The sequence below is a fragment of the Pogona vitticeps genome, chromosome 4, assembly GCF_051106095.1.
Source record: "Pogona vitticeps strain Pit_001003342236 chromosome 4, PviZW2.1, whole genome shotgun sequence".
In the NCBI taxonomy this organism is placed as follows: domain Eukaryota; kingdom Metazoa; phylum Chordata; class Lepidosauria; order Squamata; family Agamidae; genus Pogona; species Pogona vitticeps.
Window position 1 is genome coordinate 169,112,763 of NC_135786.1, and position 20,226 is coordinate 169,132,988.

The window sequence follows — 20,226 nt, forward strand, 5'->3', positions numbered from 1 at the left end:
CATAGCAGAAAATGAAACAGTCTCTTATAAGCTAAAATAAGTGTGATCTACCTGCCAGTGAAAACAGTACCGAACTGTCATTGGGAGCATCATTTCATTATTTCATAATTCTCAAAACAGTGAGAAATTTCAGAGCCACACTCCTTAGCCAGGTTCTGTGTCCTCTGGTATGAGGTCAATGAAAGCTTAATTGGCTTTGTAACATATACAATTAATATGGCTAGGAAATATAAAACAATCCATCTGAGATCAATTCTCTCACCACAGATTGCTAGAAAAACAGATAGCATGCAAAAATGTTTCCATGGCCATCTAAGCTCTCAGTCTCTACCTCTTTTCTCTTTGACTGCAGACTCCTTCTTCTTCTTCTTCTTCTTCTTCTTCTTCTTCTTCTTCTTCTTCTTCTTCTTCTTCTTCTTCTTCTTCTTCTTCTTCTTCTTCTTCAGCACTCAGCTCTTGCTTAGAACTTATTAAATTACTACCTTCTTTCGACAGTGGATCCATTCGCATTGATTCAGCTGGTGTGATCTTTGAACCAATACAGCAAAGTGTGTACAGGGATGCTGGTGGTTGACACAATGGCACAGTGGCTGGGGGCAGTCAACAAATGATTTAAAAGCAGTCAACAAATGATTTAAAATAAATAAAATAAAACATCAGGAGGGCTGGATCTTTTCAATTTCTTTTCTTTTTAAAAGAGGCTTAGTGCCAGTGCTGCAGACAAGAGAGGGAGTGAAAGAGAGGAGGAGGAGCAGGAAAAAACTGCCACCTAAACCTTGTTTACAGTTTATGAATGTAGTTCTGTAGCTGTGCCTCCTACAGATCAAGAGGGCTACAGGAGAACTACATAAACAAGCTGCAAACAAGGCTGTTTGTCAATTTCCTTTTTTTTTTCTTTCCCCGTTTGGCCAATTAATGTGAATTTACCTGGACAAACCAGATTTCCCAGGTGCAACTTCACAGTGGGTTAATGAAGAAGGCCTCTTTTCTTACTATAATAGAACCATAGCATTAAAAGGAATCACACAAAATTATTTCATCCAGCCTTAATCCCATAATATTATTTATACTGAATACAATGCAGCCATTGGGACTAATGAGAGTTTTGCCACTGACTACACTGGAAAGTGGGCTGCGCCTTCAACCAGTACTTGGACAATTGCAAAAGACGACCTGAGATTATAGCCAGTATCTAGTTCAATATTTGTTTGCATACACAGCTCCAATTGTAGAAGATGCTGCAGTGACCTGATGTGGTACTGGTCATTCAGCATTACTATATGTAAGCATGGATATGCATTCAGTGAACATGCCTACCACCTGACATATGAAAAATCAACGAGATATTCCAAAATGCATAAACATCCCAGACCTGGGGCTACAATTTTAGAAAACCATTCATGAAAAATCAAATGAAAGAAGGCAATAGATTTTATTAATGTTTTGGACCACAATGTCTACTCTGGGCAGAGGTCTGAAGCTGAGTATGTGATGAAACGTCTTAGAAAGGAGCTTCTTTTATGCCCAGCCTTCTATGTGAGTATTTCAGTGGAGAACATTTTACCCTGAAAGGCCAACCAAATATTTCTAATTCAAAACTGTTGTTCTGTACCAGACAGAGGCCTATTAGTACTAGTTGCATCTTCTTTTAAACAAACTAGACCAGCAGCATTCAAGAAAAATATGGTAGAACTCTGTCTGTCTGTCTACCTGCCTATCAATTTCATTTATATGCCACCTTCCTCCCAGAATTGGTACTCAATGAGGTTTCCAGGACAATTTAAAACCGCAACTGATTAAAATATAGGAAGTGACAAAAATATATTTTTAAAAATGATAAATGTACTGGAAAATTTTAAACATAATAAAACTTAATAAAGCATATGTAATCAGGAAGTTAACCCTATATAGCTCTTTTCAGCTGATAACTCAAAGCCATAATGTATTCAACCTATTGTCTCTCGGTCGTATTTCCTGCAACCCTGTATGATGTGGTGATAGTACTACTGTACAGTAGTCAGCTTGAATGGCTACTATGAGGGCAGTTGAGATGCAGGGCTCCATGTGCTGATTGCTAACAGGCCCTTAGTCATGTTGCCATTTTATTTCATAGGAGAAGCACAGTGTTTAAAAGCTTCTGCACTCCAGTATAAAAACTAGCTGGCCAAACAATGATGGCACAATCGGCCAGCCAGAAATGTACCGTTTCCCCGAAAATAAGACCTAACCTGAAAATAAGCCCTAGTATGATTTTTCAGGATGCTCGTAATATAAACCCTGCCCCAAAAATAAGTCCCAGTTAAGTGAAACCCCCACCCTCTGCCATTGTGCAGCAACCAGAAGAAGATGACATGACTGTAAAATAAAACATCTCCTGAAAATCAGCCTTAATGCATTTTTGGAGCAAAAATTAATATAAGATCCTGCCTTATTTTTGGGAAAACATGGTATACAGAGGAAGACTGACATATGAAATGCCATCAGAGCTGAGTACTGTGTTGTTTAAATTAGCTTCACAATCTTTTATGCAATCAGCTTTGAGCCCATTCAAAAGTACTACGTAAATTAGAATTATTTTCAGAAGAGACACAGGCTTGTCATTAGTAACACAACTTGCAAGGATGTCAGCAAAGATAAGTAAAATGTTATCACCATAGTTTTTGTTTCATCATTTCCAAACAACTTGGGGCTGAAACTTCAGCAGAGTTCCAAGCAATGTATCAACAGCAATGCCTTGAAAATGATTTGTTGCTTGTTTTTAATTTATACCATTATAATTTCCATTCTGGTATGAAACCTAGTTACTTTCCTGTAGAGCCACCAAAATGCATGAAAAGTGCATGAATAAGACCTTTAAAGTCATTATGTATTAACTACAACTCTGACATGGCCTATAACCTTTTTTGGCCACATGTTAACAGATGACATTAGGGATTACTGTCAAAGGGCTATTATTGTTGCCAATTTACTGTCAAAGGGCTATTGTTGCCAGTTGTGAAAACAGAAAACTCTTGATGAGTTTCTTCTTGAAATATTTTGAAGGGTGGAGTAGGTTTTATTGCACTGACATGTGCAGAAGGTTGGTTTATATTTATCTGCACAGTAGATGTTGTAATGGATTATCTCTCTTCTCATCAGCAAGATCGCGATCTCTGCTTCCAGAGAAGAGAGGCAATCCCAGACTCTTAGTGAAAGTTCAGGGAAGACAGTTTCTGTCGGAAAGCCGTTCCATGTATTCTCATCTTCATGGGTGGGAACTCTGATTAACTAAAATGGAAACATATATTGTTATTGCTCGTGGTGTATTAATAGATATATTGTTGTGGGCTTCAAAATGTTTTACTATCGTAACTGATGGAAACACATAAAGTATAAATAACAAAGGCAGGTGATCTGCCTTAGACCAAAACTAACAAAAGGGCAGAATTAATTTTTCAGTATATAATGATCTCAAACCACAAAAAATCAGTCATGCTGAAGTTCTATAGACATCCTGATTCTTTGATCAAAAGGCAGCATAAAAATGGTGGCGGGAGGATATTTGACCCTACTAATCTTAAGGCTGGAAGCCAAAGAATATTTATTGGGAAGCAAATACCACGCATATCAAAGGGGCTTCTTTGTGAGTAAGGTTGGAGAAAAATGAATTGCAACTGCAACTGATCTCAATAGTACAAAAACCTTGCTATCTTTGTATACAGGAGACCCAGAGTGTATGCATCCTTCAGTCTCAAGAGACTATGGTAATGTGCTCTGTATAGAGATCTTGGAACAGCGTCTAGTGTGGCTGACAAGGCCAATTCGAGAGTGACAATCCCTTCCACACTGAAGAAAATTCAATCTGTCTCCTGTCCAGCTCCCTGGTTTTGCTGCTTTCGGGACTGCCTCTTTGCCTTGGCCTGCTGGACAAGGGTCTCTTCAAATTGAGAGAGGCCATGCTGTACTGCCTGCCTCCAGGCTGAGCGCTCAGATGTCAAAGTTTCCCATCTGTTGAGGTCCACAGTGACTCTTTATACTACAACTGATGGGCACTGTCCAATAGAAACAATCAATTAATTGATAGTCAATCATATAATAATAATTATCATGTGCCATCAAGTCAATTTTGACTTGTGGTGACCCTTTCCATGGTTTTCCAGGTACAGAGTAGTCAGGAGTGGTTTACCCTTCCCTTCTTCTGGGGGTATCCTGGGACTGTGTAGCTTTCTCACATAAGCTGCCTCTACTTGTAGGAGGCACAGTGGGGAATCGAACCAGACTCTGGATCCACAGCCAGATATCTAAACCACTGAACTATCCAGTCAGCTCCTGAGCTATCCAGAATTGTAACTAATTAATTGAATTTACCAAAATATATATATATATTGCACATAAAAGCAGCTATTTCAGAAGTGAAAAGCATATTTTCTGTTTTCAGACTGACCCACAGAATTGTACCCGGCACTGTCTCGCAAGAAATATTCTGTCCTCTATAACATAAAAGAGAAAATGCTTCTTCTTAAGTAGTTTGTTTTCCTGATACTTTGATTCATTTTTTAAAATCCCCTGCCTTTTGGGTATACTTAATCAATCCAAAATAGCATGAAGTTATGAATCAAGCCCACTGAAAAAGATTAAGACTGAAATCTTATACATACATGTATACGTACTGTAACAAAAATATCCCTACTACATTCAGTGGGGCTTATGCCCACATGGCTACGTGTAGGATTACAGAATAAACCTGGTAGCACTAACCAAGAATGAACACAGCAGCACCAGAGCCTTCAAAATTTGGAGGCAACTGCCAGGTGAGATGAGGGCTAATTAATACTATCATTGCCATCAAGCAGATGTCTTTAAATATTAACAGCAGAGAAGGGTGGTCCCTTAATTGAGAATTCACTTATAGCTTTGTTATACCATTTGCAGATTAACTGACATGTAAGCACATAGGCCCAATTGCCTTGGTACACTCTGCCCAGGCAAAATATCAGCTGTACTGTATATTATAATCAACACTATTTAAGGATACCATCGAGATGTATCAGTCCACAAGTACAACCAATCTTTACAAGCAGGGAAGGAATTAAGAGATATCTCACAATGATGATGAACAGATGGCTGCAAGGTAGTACGAGGGCAGGAGGAACAAACTGCTATCTAGTGGCCCCTTAAGGAGGCTAGCTTTCTAGACTGAGCAGAGTTGCTTTGAGCTAAGCTCATAAAATGCCAATAAATCTTCATTTCACAAAGAAAGGCCCCAAAATGTTGCACACTTCTAAAAAAGCGCACTTGAAACAATGAAGAAATTCCAGAAGAGAGCAAAAGTGTCTGAGTGTGTTGGCAATCAGGCTTTCCTCTCGAAGTGTATTATGCGCAGTGTTGGGATGGAACAAGACAAAAAAAATTTTGAGAGGGCAATCTGGTTTTAAACAGTCAAAAAACTGTTTGTTAAAAATTCAACCAGATGCAGGTTGGATAAATTCACTTATTTGGCCATCCACTCTTCCCAATGTAAAACAACATGAAAATTAAACTGGGACCTCTCTGCTTGTCCCCTTTCCCTACAAAAAGAAAGTCAAGAGGTTACCCTTGCAAGCCTGATGACTTTGGTGACATTCTCCATTGATATTTAATCATCAGGAAAACAAAAACATAACAGAACCACCAAAGTAGAGGGACTAAAGAAGCAGCTTGAGGGACACGTCTTTGGTTTTTTTCCCCAAGCTGATAAATTCTCAAAGGTAGTCATGCTAGAATAGAATAAGCTCATTGAATCAATCAGGATGTGAGAGCAACTTGTCATGACCTCAACACCTCAACGTAGTTCACTGCAGTTAAAATAGACCCATTTGAATCAACTGAACTTCCAGAAGAGTTGACTTCTAAATCTCCATTGATTCAATAGGCTGATCTAGTGTGATTTTACTGTATTAAGCAATAGAATTTTGGCCAGTATCCCAAGTCAGTTACCCACTTGCCTCATTCTAAAGAAATGGGTCTAAATAGTGGTTGACTCATTGAAATGAATGGAACACACATAACTTGTCAATAGCAAGTCCTATTCATTTCAATGAGTTTGGAATATAGTCTCTAGAGGAATGAAGCTGTTTAGAAATCCATTAATCCTAAACCAAAAAAATATATGCACAATGCATCTCATCCCATTTCTCTTTCCTGAACACACACACACACACACACACACAGAGAGAGAGAGAGAGAGAGAGAGAGAGAGAGAGAGAGAGAGAGAGAGAGTCAAGTAACTATTCTCACCCAATGCACAACTGTTTCTTACCATTAGGCCATAGAATACTAACAGTTTTATGTAAACAGCCACACACATCAAGCTCCATTATGAGTGGTTGTGGATATGCCAAGTGAAGGATCACAAATACTATAAAGGAAATGCTGCACAACAAAGCAATTGCTAGAACAACACAGGGAAACTGTTTTAGAAAAACAGGACAAACAAAAATACCTCCAACATATTTTTATTTATTAATATTTCAGAAGGTTAGAAAAATCAGAACAGACAAACACAAGGAGAAAATTATGGATTGTAAATAATATTGATTAGGCATCCCTCAGGTCTCAAGAGACTATGGTATCGTGCTCTGTATGGAGGACTTGGAACAGCGTCTAGTGTGGCTGAGAAGGCCAATTTGAGAGTGACAATCCCTTCCACACTGAAGACAAATACAGTCTGTCCCCTGTCCAGCTCCCTGATTTTGCTGGTTTCGGGGCTGCCTCTTTGCCTCGGCCTGCTAGGCGAGTGTCTCTTCAATCTGGGAGAGGCCATGATGCAACGCCTGCCTCCAGGCTGAATGCTCAGATGTCAGGGTTTCCCATCTGTTGAGGTCCATTTCCAAGGCCTTCAGATCCTGCTTGCAGATATCCTTGTATCGCAGCTGTGGTCTCCTTCTGGGGTGATTTCTCTGCACTAATTCTCCATACAAGAGATCTTTTGGAATCCGACCATCAGCCATTCTCACAACATGCCCAAGCCAACGTAGACTTCACTATTTCAGTAGTGTATACATGCTAAAAATTCCAGCTCAATCTAGGACTATTCTATTTGGGATTTTGTCCTGCCAGGTGATACCAAAAATGCATCGGAGACAATGCATATGGAAGGTGTTCAGCTTCCTCTCCTGCCATGCACAAAGGGTCCAGGACTCACTGCAGTACAGGAGTGTACTCAGGACACAGGGTCTATAGACCTGGAGCTTGGTGTATATCATATTGTATTTTTCTATTAAACATTGCTTGATATTTTTACAGTCACAATATCTATGTTTTGGTTTTTTTTAAGTCTGTCCAGGCCAACCTCTATAGGAATATAGGAATTACTATTACAAGGGAAAGGTGAAATAATTGCTGAATTACATCGTAACTAACAAGTTTGGTCAGGTTTCATTACAGATTTGATTCATGAATCTATTTTCACAGTTAATTCCACATTTTGGATGCAAGTGTGTGATCTCTCTTAAAAACAACAGCTAAGGTCAAGAATACTTCTACTGGCTAGCATGCCGCACATCATTTGCAAATCTGGCTTTTGGGGCCCAATTCATTAAACCCAGAATTTCCTAAGGTGGACTCTGGCTGCACTGAGCAACAAGAGTAAGTTTGCAGGAACAAGTCCTCAAAATTTCACAGCAGTGTGTGGAGGGGAGGGGGAAGTATGAGAAATTGTGAACCTGATCCAGAGCCTCCTACCTATTCCCGTAGCTCTTTGTGCTCAGTTTACCCCACCCTAGTTGTGCTATCCAGATTTCAGTGATATATATAATTAACTAATGATGCATAATAACATATGCTTTCAATCTATCAGTCATTCCAGCCCTCCCCCAACAGCCCAACCCTAAAGAGTATGATCATCAGTTCTCGGATCTTCATAAATGGTTCCAAAACATGTCCAAACCTCCCACAGCATCCAACTCTTTATTCTCACATTTATGAATCCTCAACTTTTCTATGTCCACAGTGTTTTTGTCCTGCCTTACTCTTGTGGCTTTAACGGCAGCACAGAAAATAAGGAGGCAAACCCTCCCCTATTTATTAATTGGCATACCAGCAAACATTCTGCATGGCCAGGCTAATGCAGAAAAGTGGTATCAAAAATTAAATAAAACTAAAAATAAATTATCATTGTTACTACACCCTGTTCATACCACCTTTTCTTCAGAACAACTGTTCTGAGCTCATAACAGCTGAAATTACCTTGAGGAAAGGAAAATAAACACCGCCGCCTACAATGCAGCAATATCTGAGGGGTTGTGAGCCAATTTTGTTGCAATATCCCAGCATAGCAGCTGCTACTGTTGAAGTTCCAGGAAAGGCTGGGATTAAGGGAACACTTCCAATCAAGGGGAGATTAAAGAACATACTACATAGCTGTATTTTTAAGCTTTTGATGACCATTCTATACGTCAGTTATTTGTGTGGCTTGTCCTGCCTTTTCTAGTATTCTTCTCCACTGTTCTGATGCTTGTCAGCAGCCTTTTCAGAACCTAAATCTGCTTGCATTATGTGGCAATGCTACCCTACATAGTTACTGCATTTTACCAAAAACGGAAGGAACCACACCACATTCTTGTCTTTGTTTTATCGTGGGCATGACTCCTCCCTCCCGCCATTTGGCTCAAGCTAATGTGTGGCAGCAATAAAACATTATATAAAAATATGTTTATTTTTACCTATGTAACATCTCACACACTGAGAGACATAATACAGAAATCTCTCTTCAATGGAGAGATTTAAAACATTCACCTCATTAATTATTATTTTTTTTACTACAGCTCCCAGAATCCCCTAAGGGGCATGGCCTCTCATCATTCTAAGGTGGCAGGAAAGTTCTGAGAGCTGTAGTACAAAAAATGTACTTTTCCAGCCTCTCAACAGGCCTCCTGATGCCCATCCCCAGCATTCTGCTTTCTGAAATAAAGCATTTTTTCTGGGGGGAAAAAGCTACCTTAGGCAGTTCTGGTTATGCAGTAATCCCGCAAGGCTGACTTTATGTGAGGTACAAAACCTTCCCCTGCCTCCAGATAATTTACTAATGATGCATAGTCCTACTCCTATTTATTAGATTTATGGCAGCAATAATATTCATAAAGCATCTGCCAGGCCCATTCTCCTTCTCAATTTGATTATCTGTCTGCTACTCTGTGGTTAGCTTTAACTATGCAGATGCAAGATGTGTGAAAGCCATTCAGCTTAGATTTATTCTTAAGGAGTACCGTCTGTCTAAAAAAGAGCTATAAAATGTAGGCTCTTTGTCTGGACTGTAACACAGCTCTGTGGCTGGATGCTATTAATTGCAACCTGGCTAACAGGTGCTTGCTGATTTCTTTATACTCTCAACATGAGAAAAGATTAAGTTTCCCTCTGTTTGAAAAGGCAACCTTTGCTTTCAAGTGCAATGAGAAGCATGTGAGGGAGCCATGCTTACTGGGGATAAACTGAATATTTACATAACAATATGTCTATTTATTGGTCTTTTTATAAAATTGTGTACTATGTATCTTTGAAATGATTGACAAAATCAGGTTTGCTTGATTTTTCTTTATCTCGTCACTGCTTATCTAAAATTTGGGCCCACTGGAGTTCAACAAAGCAAACTGATTATGAGTAAGTAAGCACAGTGGTCCCTTTGAACTTCACAGGGTGGTTCACAGGGTCCCTCTGAGGCATCAAGCCAGCAGGGTGTGGTGGTTAGAACGACAGTGTAGGACTGCAGAAACTCAGGCTCAACTTAGCCATAACACTTACTTGGCCAATTTTAGGGGAATCATTGTTGTCTCTTAAAAGCCAAAAGGATCTGGAAACATCCACTAGGCTCAAATGTGAGGGCGACACAAAGTCTCCAGATGTTGTAAGCTATTGATCAGGAGTTTAGCGGTGTTAGGAAGTGATCTTCTGCTTTTGAAACACTTTTCCAAATCATGTCCATCAGACCCCATCATTAAAAGCCTAAAGGTCTGGAGAAATAGCTCTGGAATGCTACAGACCAGACCAGATGCTTAACTTAGTAATAACTGCACACTTAAAGTTGATGTGCCAGTTGCACCAATTCCTTCAGGTGTCTGATTTGACCACAGTGACACATGCCTTAGTTATCTCTCATTTGGACTACTGCAATGTGCTTTATGTCGGGCTGCCTTTGAAGAGTGTTCAGAAACTTCAGCTAGTTCTAGCCGCCTGGAGTGGTCTAAATGACTAGATAGGTGGGGTATAAATACAATAAATAAATAAAATAAATAAATAAATAAAATGCTACAGCCAGACTGTTGACTGGTGCTTGTTATAGGGAGCCATTATTATAATAGCTTCACTGGCTGCCACTCATTTTCACGGCCCAGTGCAAAGTACGTAGTCCAAGCTATCTGACAGATCGTATCTTCTGGGGAGACCCTTCTCACAGTTCCACCACCTTCCCAAGCTCACCTGGTGAGGACACAAGAGAGGGCTTTTTCAGTGGATGCTCCCAGGCCTTGAAATGCACTGCTTCGAGAAACTAGGTTGGCCACCCCCCTCTTGTCCTTCTGTCACTGGGCAAAGACTCTTCAGGCAGGACTTTAAGTAGTAAATTATCTCAGGAATGCTGGGTTTTACAGGTTTTTAATGTTTTTTAAAAATTCTTTTTGTACTTGATTGTTTTAATCTTAATGTATGATTTATTGTTTTTTAAAATGTGATATTTATATAGTGTTCTTAAATTTCTTATTTTATTGCTGTGAGCCACCTTGGATCCTCTATGGGGGGAAAGGTGGCATATAAACAAAGAAAGAAAGAAACAAAAGAAACAATCTTTTGCACGACAAGGGAAGTAACAGACATACAGAATGGCATGTGCCAAAGATAAAAGGTAAAGTTTCCCCTTGACATTTAGTCAGTCGTGTCCGACTCTAGGGCGCAGTGCTCATTCCTGTTTCCAAGCCATAGCACCAGTGTTTGTCTGAAGACAGTTTACGTGGTCATGTGGCCAGCGCGACTAGACACGGAATGCCATTACCTTCCCATCATGGTGGTACCTATTTATCTACTTGCATTTGCATGCTTTCGAACTGCTAGGTTGGCAGGAGCTGTGACAAGCGAAGGGAGCTCACTCCGTTGCATGGATTCGACCTTACGACTGCTGGTCTTCTGATGCAGCAGCATGAAGGCTTCTGAGGTTTAACTCACAGCGCCCACCACGTCCCTTGCATGTGCCAAAGGCACCCACAAATTACCACTATATGCACAAGTTGCTAGCTAGATGCAATCTTTCCTACACATGACATCCTTAGTGCCAAAGGGGAGGTTTTTCAAGGCTTAGGGCAGCTCCCTGTCATGCAGAGCACATTATCATTAGGTCAATTATCTGAAATGGTTGTGTCAAAGACTCAGTTTTACTCCTTCCCACTTGTGTTCCTTTTTTTTAAAGGAAAGACACTAAAATCTCATGCAAAAAAAAGAACTGAGAAAGGTTGAGAGATGAGATGTGATAATGTGAGAGGCATGTCCAAAATACTTATTCATACTTGTTATACAAATGAGAGGCACTTAAGTTTACCCCTTGAATACTTTTCACTTCCTCTTCAGGTACCTTTGTATGGAGTCTCAGTAATTGGTGCTGACATGCATCCTCTTACAGAAGCAAGAAAACAGTCTGCATGTTCACACCATCCAAGAAGTAAAAGCAGTTGCCTAGGACCACCCAAGATGTTAGTGGGAGGGACAGGGTTCGGAACTCAGAATCTAAAATCCCCAAAATAGAAGACTCTTCTTCTTCTTCTTTTGTAACAGCTCAAGAGGGAATGTAGGGAATCTCTGAAGAGGATAATGCTAGTAATGCAGTTTCATGGGACAGGATATGAAATACTGCCAAGCATTATCTCACCATGGCCAATTAACCAGCACCTTTGATTAGCCAGTGTTCTCAGAACAATTTTAGCACTTTCTAGGTGTGTCAGCTCATCTCACTCTACAAGCATTTAGAAATCCATATGATAAATTCAGGCTGCCATGGTAGCCAAACACTCAAACAAGTAAGCAGCAAACATGTAGACATGGGAAGCTACATGAAACATGCAGGTACATTTCTGCATATTCACTCTGAAGGCAGCAAAGGTGTGTTGATGAGAGTAAGAGGCCAGATCTTCCTATGACTGCATGTTATCTGTTTGGGGGGGGGAGAGAAAAAGCCAAATTAGGAGTTAAATGAAGGTCAGTCAAAGCAGTTTTAACAATGCAATCTTCATACTTTATTGGACACTCCAGCTGTATCAAATGCAAGAACAATATATGGATGTGAATGCTGCTTACGGTTACTGTAGTGACACTTGAAAAGGGCAGAAAGGGAAAGAGAATTACACCCAGCACAAAATGTACTTGCAGCAACACCAAACTCAGATGTAGAAAAGAAACTTTCCATCAAACAGAGGTAGCTGCAATATAGGAGAATCATCCTTGCACATTGAACAGCTGCGTTCTAAGGCAAATACCAGCAAATGTATTCGTAGGTTTCCAACACCCTCATATGGTCTCACCTACACACTATCTTAAAATGAAAAGAGGGAAATGGTCATAGATTCACTGTAAGGACTCCCCTCACATCGCTTCCATGGCAAAACACCAGGATCCCTTTCGCTGTAGAATCCAGGCACACAAAAACTCAACACATCACTAGTGCTGTTACTGGAGTTTCTCTGCCCTAGGGCTAACAGTGGGGGTCTTGGGAGGAGAGGGGATGGCATCTATCTTCTGTTTGAACCTAGGTCTCTGCTCAGCGCTCTGTCATGGTGCTGCCTGCTCTTGCTTTCCAACTCTTAGGCAGTCTATAAATTCTCCTTTTGTTGGTGTGTGTTCTGGCCATAAATGCTAGGCCAGCAACACTCAATGATGCTGCACATTGACAACTTTTCCCATCACTTGGTAGACAACGTGAGTGGTGTGGTCCCCAACACCCAAGAGCTTTGTAACACATGAATGTGCATCCCTCAATAACTGCTGCCCAGAAAAAGGTAGCTGGAAATAATGTATAGGAATACTCTATCCATGGGAAAATAAACACAAGACACTCAATAATTCATCACAGGGAGCAAAAAATGGATCAATTTTTTCCATTATTCCCACTGATTTGAGGCTTGCTTCCCTCTTCTTTCCTGATGTCCTCCCCCCCGTCTTTCTCTTCTTTTTCTGCAATTGTTTCTATGTACAGACATGTAACATGCTTCACTTTATATGCACACACTATAGGAAGGGTTGCACAGGAATGCATGAACACATTTAACCCGATTAAATGTTGGCACTATATACCATTTTCCAATCACATGGGTGGAAATTTTAAATGTCAAACTGGCAACTGTCAAATGATGCCTCCCATCTACATTTCCTTGCATTAGGAAACTAGCAAATGAACAACTGTATTCCTAGAGATTTTCTCTTATATATATATTTCTTTAATACAAGGAGACATGATAGGAATAATCAAGCAGCTGGCACAATGAATTGTGCTGCTTAAGTTAAATGCTTGTAAATTATGTTTAATAAAAACAAAACCCAACTGTGTAAAATGTTGATACATTTTCCATACACCTGTCTCTTTAGAAGTCAAACCTTAGAATTATTCCCAGGAGAAAACCATTTCAGACGTGCAAAACTTCTTTAAAGATTAAGGAAACAGCAACTTTCTAGAAAGCATCCTTTGTGAAAATAAATAAATAAAAGGTATTAAATAAATATATCCCACATGAGATAAGTCTCATCAAAGCAAGTATTGCCTGAGTTCTATTTCCACTATCATTTAGCCATTAGCACCACCTTGCTACCTATACAGGTTATTATTTTAAATTACTAAAAATCATCTCAAACACCCACATTTCCCACAGGGAATAGATTAAGGGCCAGAATCCTATTGGGTTTTCACTCAGAGGTAAGTGAAAATAATTAAGTTGTTATTGCAAATGCAGTTAATTCTGGAGATGCCAGTTGCTGATGACTAAATGATAGTGGTCATCTTCCAGTCATGTGACCAAGTGTGCACCCACGCCACTGACCAACATCTTGTTAGTTAGCTGCAATTCACCACTGTAATTTACACAATTTTACTTACTCTAGAGTAAAATTCCAACAGGATTCTGGCCAATATAAAATGCTATATTAATTAACACTGGAAAAAAAGTACCTCGGTATTGCTGGCGGTAAAATAATCTATTTTAAATTCATTGTTCATTTTTAAAAACAAATTAGAGATAATAAATAATTTTTTAATTTGTTTACTATCAAGCTGTAACACTATCAATGTCAAGCCACAGTTTATATCCTGGCTTGTTCCAAAGCTATTAATTAAGAGTTTCCCAGATGGAGAATCATAACTCTTTGACACATACCTGGCTTGTTTGTTTGCTCATACAAAGCAAGAAGCAACCTCTCATGCATGTGTGACCAAAAAGCCTGTTCATATACTGGCTTTTTAAGGAAACACATTAACCTTTAATTAAGGTCTCTACTAATCTTGGCCTTGGGGCTAGTTGGATAGCTTAGTGAATTTGGGATGAAAAACATTTTCTTACATATTTGAAACCTGCAATGAAAATATTACAGCTACTTTTTAAAAAAAAGAATAGAAATATTTTACAATGGAACGAGACTTCTCAATATTGCTGAATACAGACCAACTTGGAAAGGGGAGACTACTGTATACTGTGTTGCGTAATGCTGCATATTCAAAAAATGTGCAAAATTAAAGAATCTGAAGACAAGGTCACTGTGACAATTCACAAGGTAATTGTCATATCTCACCCACCTTCTTTACAGTGGTGCCTCGCTTGACGAGGATAATCCGTTCCAGAAAAATCGCTGTTAAGCGATATCCTCATCAAGCAAAATAAAAAATCCCATTGAAATGCATTGAAAACCTGTTCAATGCATTCCAATGGGCTGAATAACTCACCGTCCAGTGAAGATCCTCCATAGGGCAGCCATTTTCTGCTCCCTGTCTTGCGAAAAAGCCTTCCTAAACACAGCGGGGAGTCATTTTGTACACCCAGTGGCCATTTTGAAACCCGACGATCAACTGTTTTTTGATCGTCATAATGCAAAAAATCAGTTCCTGAAGCAGGGAACCGATCATCGCAAAGCGAAACAAAACCATTCAAACATCATATTGCAATCGCAAAAGTGATCACAAAAACTTCATCGTGAAGCGGATTCATCATCAAGCGGGGTAGGCTTTAAGCAGGGCACCACTGTACTTCCATATACTCATCTGTTAGATTAGATATAGTAAGAGCAGAACCACTAAAATCAATATGTCTTAAATTTGTGAGTTCACTGATTCGAACTATACTTGACCAAGTGTGGATCCAATCCACTGAATCACATTGAATCAATGAAATAGGGTTGTTGAGCTTATCTCTGCACACTATTTCAACATATGGAGACAGCAATGTGGGTCAACACTTTTGAATGGATGACCACAATGCCAATGGTGTACCTTATCTGAAGATATTGTTGATGAAGACAGAGGCCTAGTACCAGGTTTGACAGAACTTTTTGCAACACTTCCTATACAAGGGACTCCTCACTGGCTTTGACAACCTCTCCCTCACTGACAGTGGCGTGCCAATAACAAATCTACCTGGAAAAGCTGGCAAGTGTTGCTGTTGACACCCATCATTTTAATCCTTTGCACAGTTCCTCTGGGACATTGGTATGTCATCAGAAGCATGGCGGGAGGATTAAAATGACAACAAGCACCAGATGCCACTGGGACTTTGATGCATAGGACAGTGCTGGTCTGTAGCTGACCCTTTGAGTAGGTAGCAGGCCTTCTATAGGGTTCAGGTCAACAACTTGCCCAGTGGCACTGATCCCTGACAAACAAGCGACCAGATACTAGAGTGAAGTAGGCATATCAAAGCCCAATGAAATCAATGGGATTAAGCAAACCTACCTCAGCACAGAAATGCACTCTCAGTGGTTCACAAGATGACTAGCTTCTCACACACTTTATGGTGCACAGAGGCATTCTGATAACCACAGTACTGACGTGATGTATGAATCAGTCTTAAAACACACCATCAGACATGTAGTCTGTTATTGCACGAACCAAGACTTAATACCCAGTTGCCAGCAGAATACTTACAGGAAATCAGCCTCCACCGTCGCAACGGGAGGCAAATGTGTAACACATGGAAGGAGCATGCCAATCAAAAACCATCCAAACTTTGGCTTTACAAATAACCTTCACTGCCATAAGAAATGCTTTTACCTGTACCACTGGATGTCCCCCAGCAGATGCTTTGACAGCCCCTCGGCTCCCTTCTGTCTCATAATGGGCTCTGTGATGGGACTTGGGCTGCACTTCAATCCGAAGTTCATAAGGTCCTGAGTGAGATGGTAACTGCCAATCCAGAGCAGGCAGTGATGGGCTGTAATGGAAAATAACAGCGATTAAATATTAACATCAAGTCTGCTATCATAAACCACAAGAATCTGGCACTATTACTTTAGAGGCCACTTTTAGCAGTTCATCCTTCATCTTACATTTAAAATTTCATCAATGGAGATAATGGTATGACATAAGTAATTTAAAAGGTAATGGTTATTTTATGAAGATTTATGGATAGCAGTGACTTGAGAGGCCAGGTGCTTAAACAAAATGGAAAACATTTTAAGCTTGGTTTAATTTTAAAAAAGAAAGACAGACAGATAAACAGACACTAAATGCATTAACCCATTAATCAGAATAGACAATGATGGCTAGTAACAGATGGGGGGACTCCTAGAAGTGTAATGTTATGCTTAAATAGCCTTTGGGGAGTCTCTATACATTAATTCCTTCAATTTACATTCAACCAACTCATATTTTGATGGAACACTAGTAGCAGGGAAGATTTCTCAGATAACTTACAGATGGTTGAGGATTTTGGAAAAGTGGCAGCATGATCTTTTCAAAATTTGCACCTTTTTTGTACGTGCACCAGAAGGAACATGAGATTTAAAAATTTTAATGGAGGAGAAGGAGGAAAAAATCACTCATTAACCCAACCAGGCAGAGGACTCTGAGTACTTAGTTCTTAAAAGTACTCTTATGTACAGCCATGTTTGTGGTGATCATCTTTCCATTAGGTACCTTATTTCTAAGAATCAAATGGTTGGCAGGTATATTATGACCCTCTCATGGGAACATCTGTGTCTACTGACTTTGGCCAGTAAAGAAGTTTGCAATTTTTATTTGTCTTTCTAAAGAATAACTCACCATAAAAACCCCACCATCCATGCTTTTTAATCAATTTGATGGAAAGAGTTTCATATTTAGAAATGTCAAAGATGAGAGAAAGCAAAGTTAGGTGATCTTGTACCTGCCTTTAGAGAGACGGTTTATGCACACACATCACTTATGAAACTATCATAGCTGGGGGCTTATGGGAATTGTAATTCAATACATCTAGAGACTATTTTTATTTATTTATTTATTTATTTATTCAATTTCTACCCCGCCCCTCTAGACAACGTCTACTCATGTTGGAGAATGATAATGTAGGTGCAACAGAGCACATAGCCAAACGTCTTGGCATGATTTCAGATGTGTGGCTCTACTTCTTCATTTCAGTGTTACCTAACACGAAAAATAAGCCAGAGTTTTTGCATAATATTGACCACTTTTAGCTTACACTAGTAATATTACAAGGTGCACTATTAATCTTTTGTTAAATATTTAAGTGTGACACTCAACTGCAAAATCCTAAATATGTGTTCTCCAAAATGCTATTTAATCATTGTTTGTGAGCCTCCCAGTTTTGGATGGATTTTCCCCCCACACACTGTTAAAATTTTAAAATGCCTCTCCTCAGGCTTAGTGACTGGCAGTAAGTACTTTAAACTATGTGTGTTTTTTTTTTGGTGTTTTTGGACCCATTCTTTTGTATTGGGGCCCATCCCACTGCCCCCACTGGAATGCAGTCCCTGAGGACTTTGCCTCTTTTAGGATGAGCTGGCCAATAGGCAACAAGAAAGGGTGGGATGGGGGCATCAGGTGTGATTATATACCACTATACAATGGATATCTGCAAGGAAGGCAAAGGAGAGACTGTACACCAGCAGATGTTATAGTGGTGTACACTCTGTGCGTGAATTAGGCCAACATAACACTATGCAACTTCTTCCTCCCCCTTAGAAGAAATGACCGCCCATTTACTAACTTCATATATTTGCACCCTACATGTCATTGTACATTTTCAGGGCAGCCCGTAATATAATTAGCAGTCTGCATTAAAAATTAAGTATATGAGACAATAAAATCAGCAGCAAAAGTACTGTCCACCAAAACAAGAATACGAAACACCCTAAACATAGATAATGAACCCCCTTTGGGCCTTGTGTTTAGAGCGGTGGTGGTGGGAGGGTACCTGCCTAGTGTCACTCCCCAAAAGGACATCCTCTTTGCCCCTCTTGACATTTAAGAGGCAACTGGGGGAAAAAAAGGCCCCACTTCTCAGATCCTGATCAGGACCTCTGAAGAAAATATTACATGTTCATGTGAAGTGGTTGCCTTTCTGATACCAAATCCCAAGTCACTGAGCTGTTGTTGTTCAGAATCTCTAGGACTCTTTGACCCACCCACCCCGGCCCTGTCCCTGGCTCTGTCCCTGACCCTTGCCTAGGCCATGGACTACTGAAGCTCAAATCAGAGTCAATGACCATGTTGGGGTCAAGAATGAGTGTGGAGGAGGGCACACTAATCGCCCATCAATGGAGAGAGCAAGTCTACAGTCAACATTTTTAGAATTATAAGGGACAGGTTTTTTTTTTAAGTAAAGATCAAGCATTGTCATGATTGCAGTTGTCATCATGCCACCTTATACATAGTGGTACTTAGCAGCCTGAAAGACTTGGTGCAATTTTTTTATTCAAGCAAAACTGGCAAAGTCCATAAGATCCATCCTATTTCATGGACTGTTTCTATCTATGCTGGCATCTGAAGCATTCCTGGATGGTTATCAGGAGAGACCTCACTTGACTGTAAGAATAGTTTATATAATACAGAGCAGCTGCACATCTCAGCGATCATTGCATATTATAAAACAGATGCTTCTATTTTTAAGCTATGTGATAGATTTCTCCCTTCTCATCCCATCGCTCTTCAGGACAAAATATCTGTCAGATTATGGTGTCTTCAAGGTACTTCTTTCTTAAAAGTATTAATCCATTAATCATCACAAAGCTCAAATATTTTAGAGAATATTTCGGAGAATGAAAAACATCTCATGCCATCTGAAACACATATAATAATATATTAACAATTCATGCCTGCAAACCATAATTAATGTAACAGTAGCAGTAGTAGTAGTAATTTATAGCTGCTAATTTGCTTCCTGACTTAATGACTACTGTTACTATTATTAATACTACAACTTTTAAATGCAGTTTTCCTGCTGCAGGATGTAGCATGATACTTTTAACACTGGACCATGGCTTGGTAGTGTAATTTCCTATTCTAGGTTATCTCTTGCTACACTGAACTTTCTACAACACAATATATTAAAAGAAGAGGTACTGAGCATGTATTTAGATATTAAAAATCCTTTTCTTAGGGCTATGGTGATGCCAACCTCCTTTCCACACAAGGGTGGACAAGCTGGAGAAAAGATGAAGAAATAAGATGTTTCACAAATGCATGAGTTGGGCTCAGATAAAGTCTTTTTAGGATGAGCCCACTGCTATCAATGGAGCTTAAGTTTACAATGATTTCAATGGGGCTACTCTATGCATGACTCAACCTGGAAACAAAAGAGTGGTTTTCCTTAAAATGGAATATATAAACATGTCAGCCAGGATTTTCATTCTGTGCCAGGACTTAATGCGATTCTGTTGACCGCACTCTTAGTAGCAAAGCTGTGTTCTGAAGTTTTTCAGGAACCTTTTGTTGGCGTAGAGGAAGTATTTGCTTGGATTTTCATTTAGTCAGTTGGGCTCACATGCTAATGCTCTGTTGTGCAATTACAAATACATTTTAATATGAGCAAACAAATTTTAAAGCAAACCTGATCTACCTTTTTTGGTTATGTAAACCAAAGCGGAAGAAGAATAGGTGGGCAAGATAGTAACATAACTAATTTGAACAAATTTGAGTAAGTGCCAACTAAAACAGAAGGATGATAAAAGCTCTTACTGTCACCAATAACTCAATGACCACAGGATCACAAACTTTAATAAGGCAACAAAATGCATAACATGTGGAAATATTAAAGTTAC

At 39.6% G+C, this 20,226-nt stretch overlaps 1 protein-coding gene and 1 long non-coding RNA gene across 5 annotated transcripts in view; one reads left to right on the forward strand and one right to left on the reverse strand.

The window, feature by feature from the left end:
* Positions 1-20,226, forward strand: part of LOC144589239 (uncharacterized) — a 701,357-nt gene that overhangs the window by 605,086 nt on the left and 76,045 nt on the right. The window lies entirely within an intron of this gene.
* NFATC1 (nuclear factor of activated T cells 1) overlaps positions 1-20,226 on the reverse strand; it is a 169,770-nt gene that overhangs the window by 110,607 nt on the left and 38,937 nt on the right. For all 4 annotated transcript variants that reach the window (XR_013545252.1, XM_072998722.2, XM_020781625.3 and 1 more), the window contains exon 3: positions 16,241-16,400. Coding sequence is in view for 3 of the 4 variants with exons in the window: in XM_072998722.2 (XP_072854823.2) it covers positions 16,241-16,400 (160 nt within the window). In the remaining variant the exon portion in view is untranslated. The remainder of the gene's footprint in view (positions 1-16,240; positions 16,401-20,226) is intronic.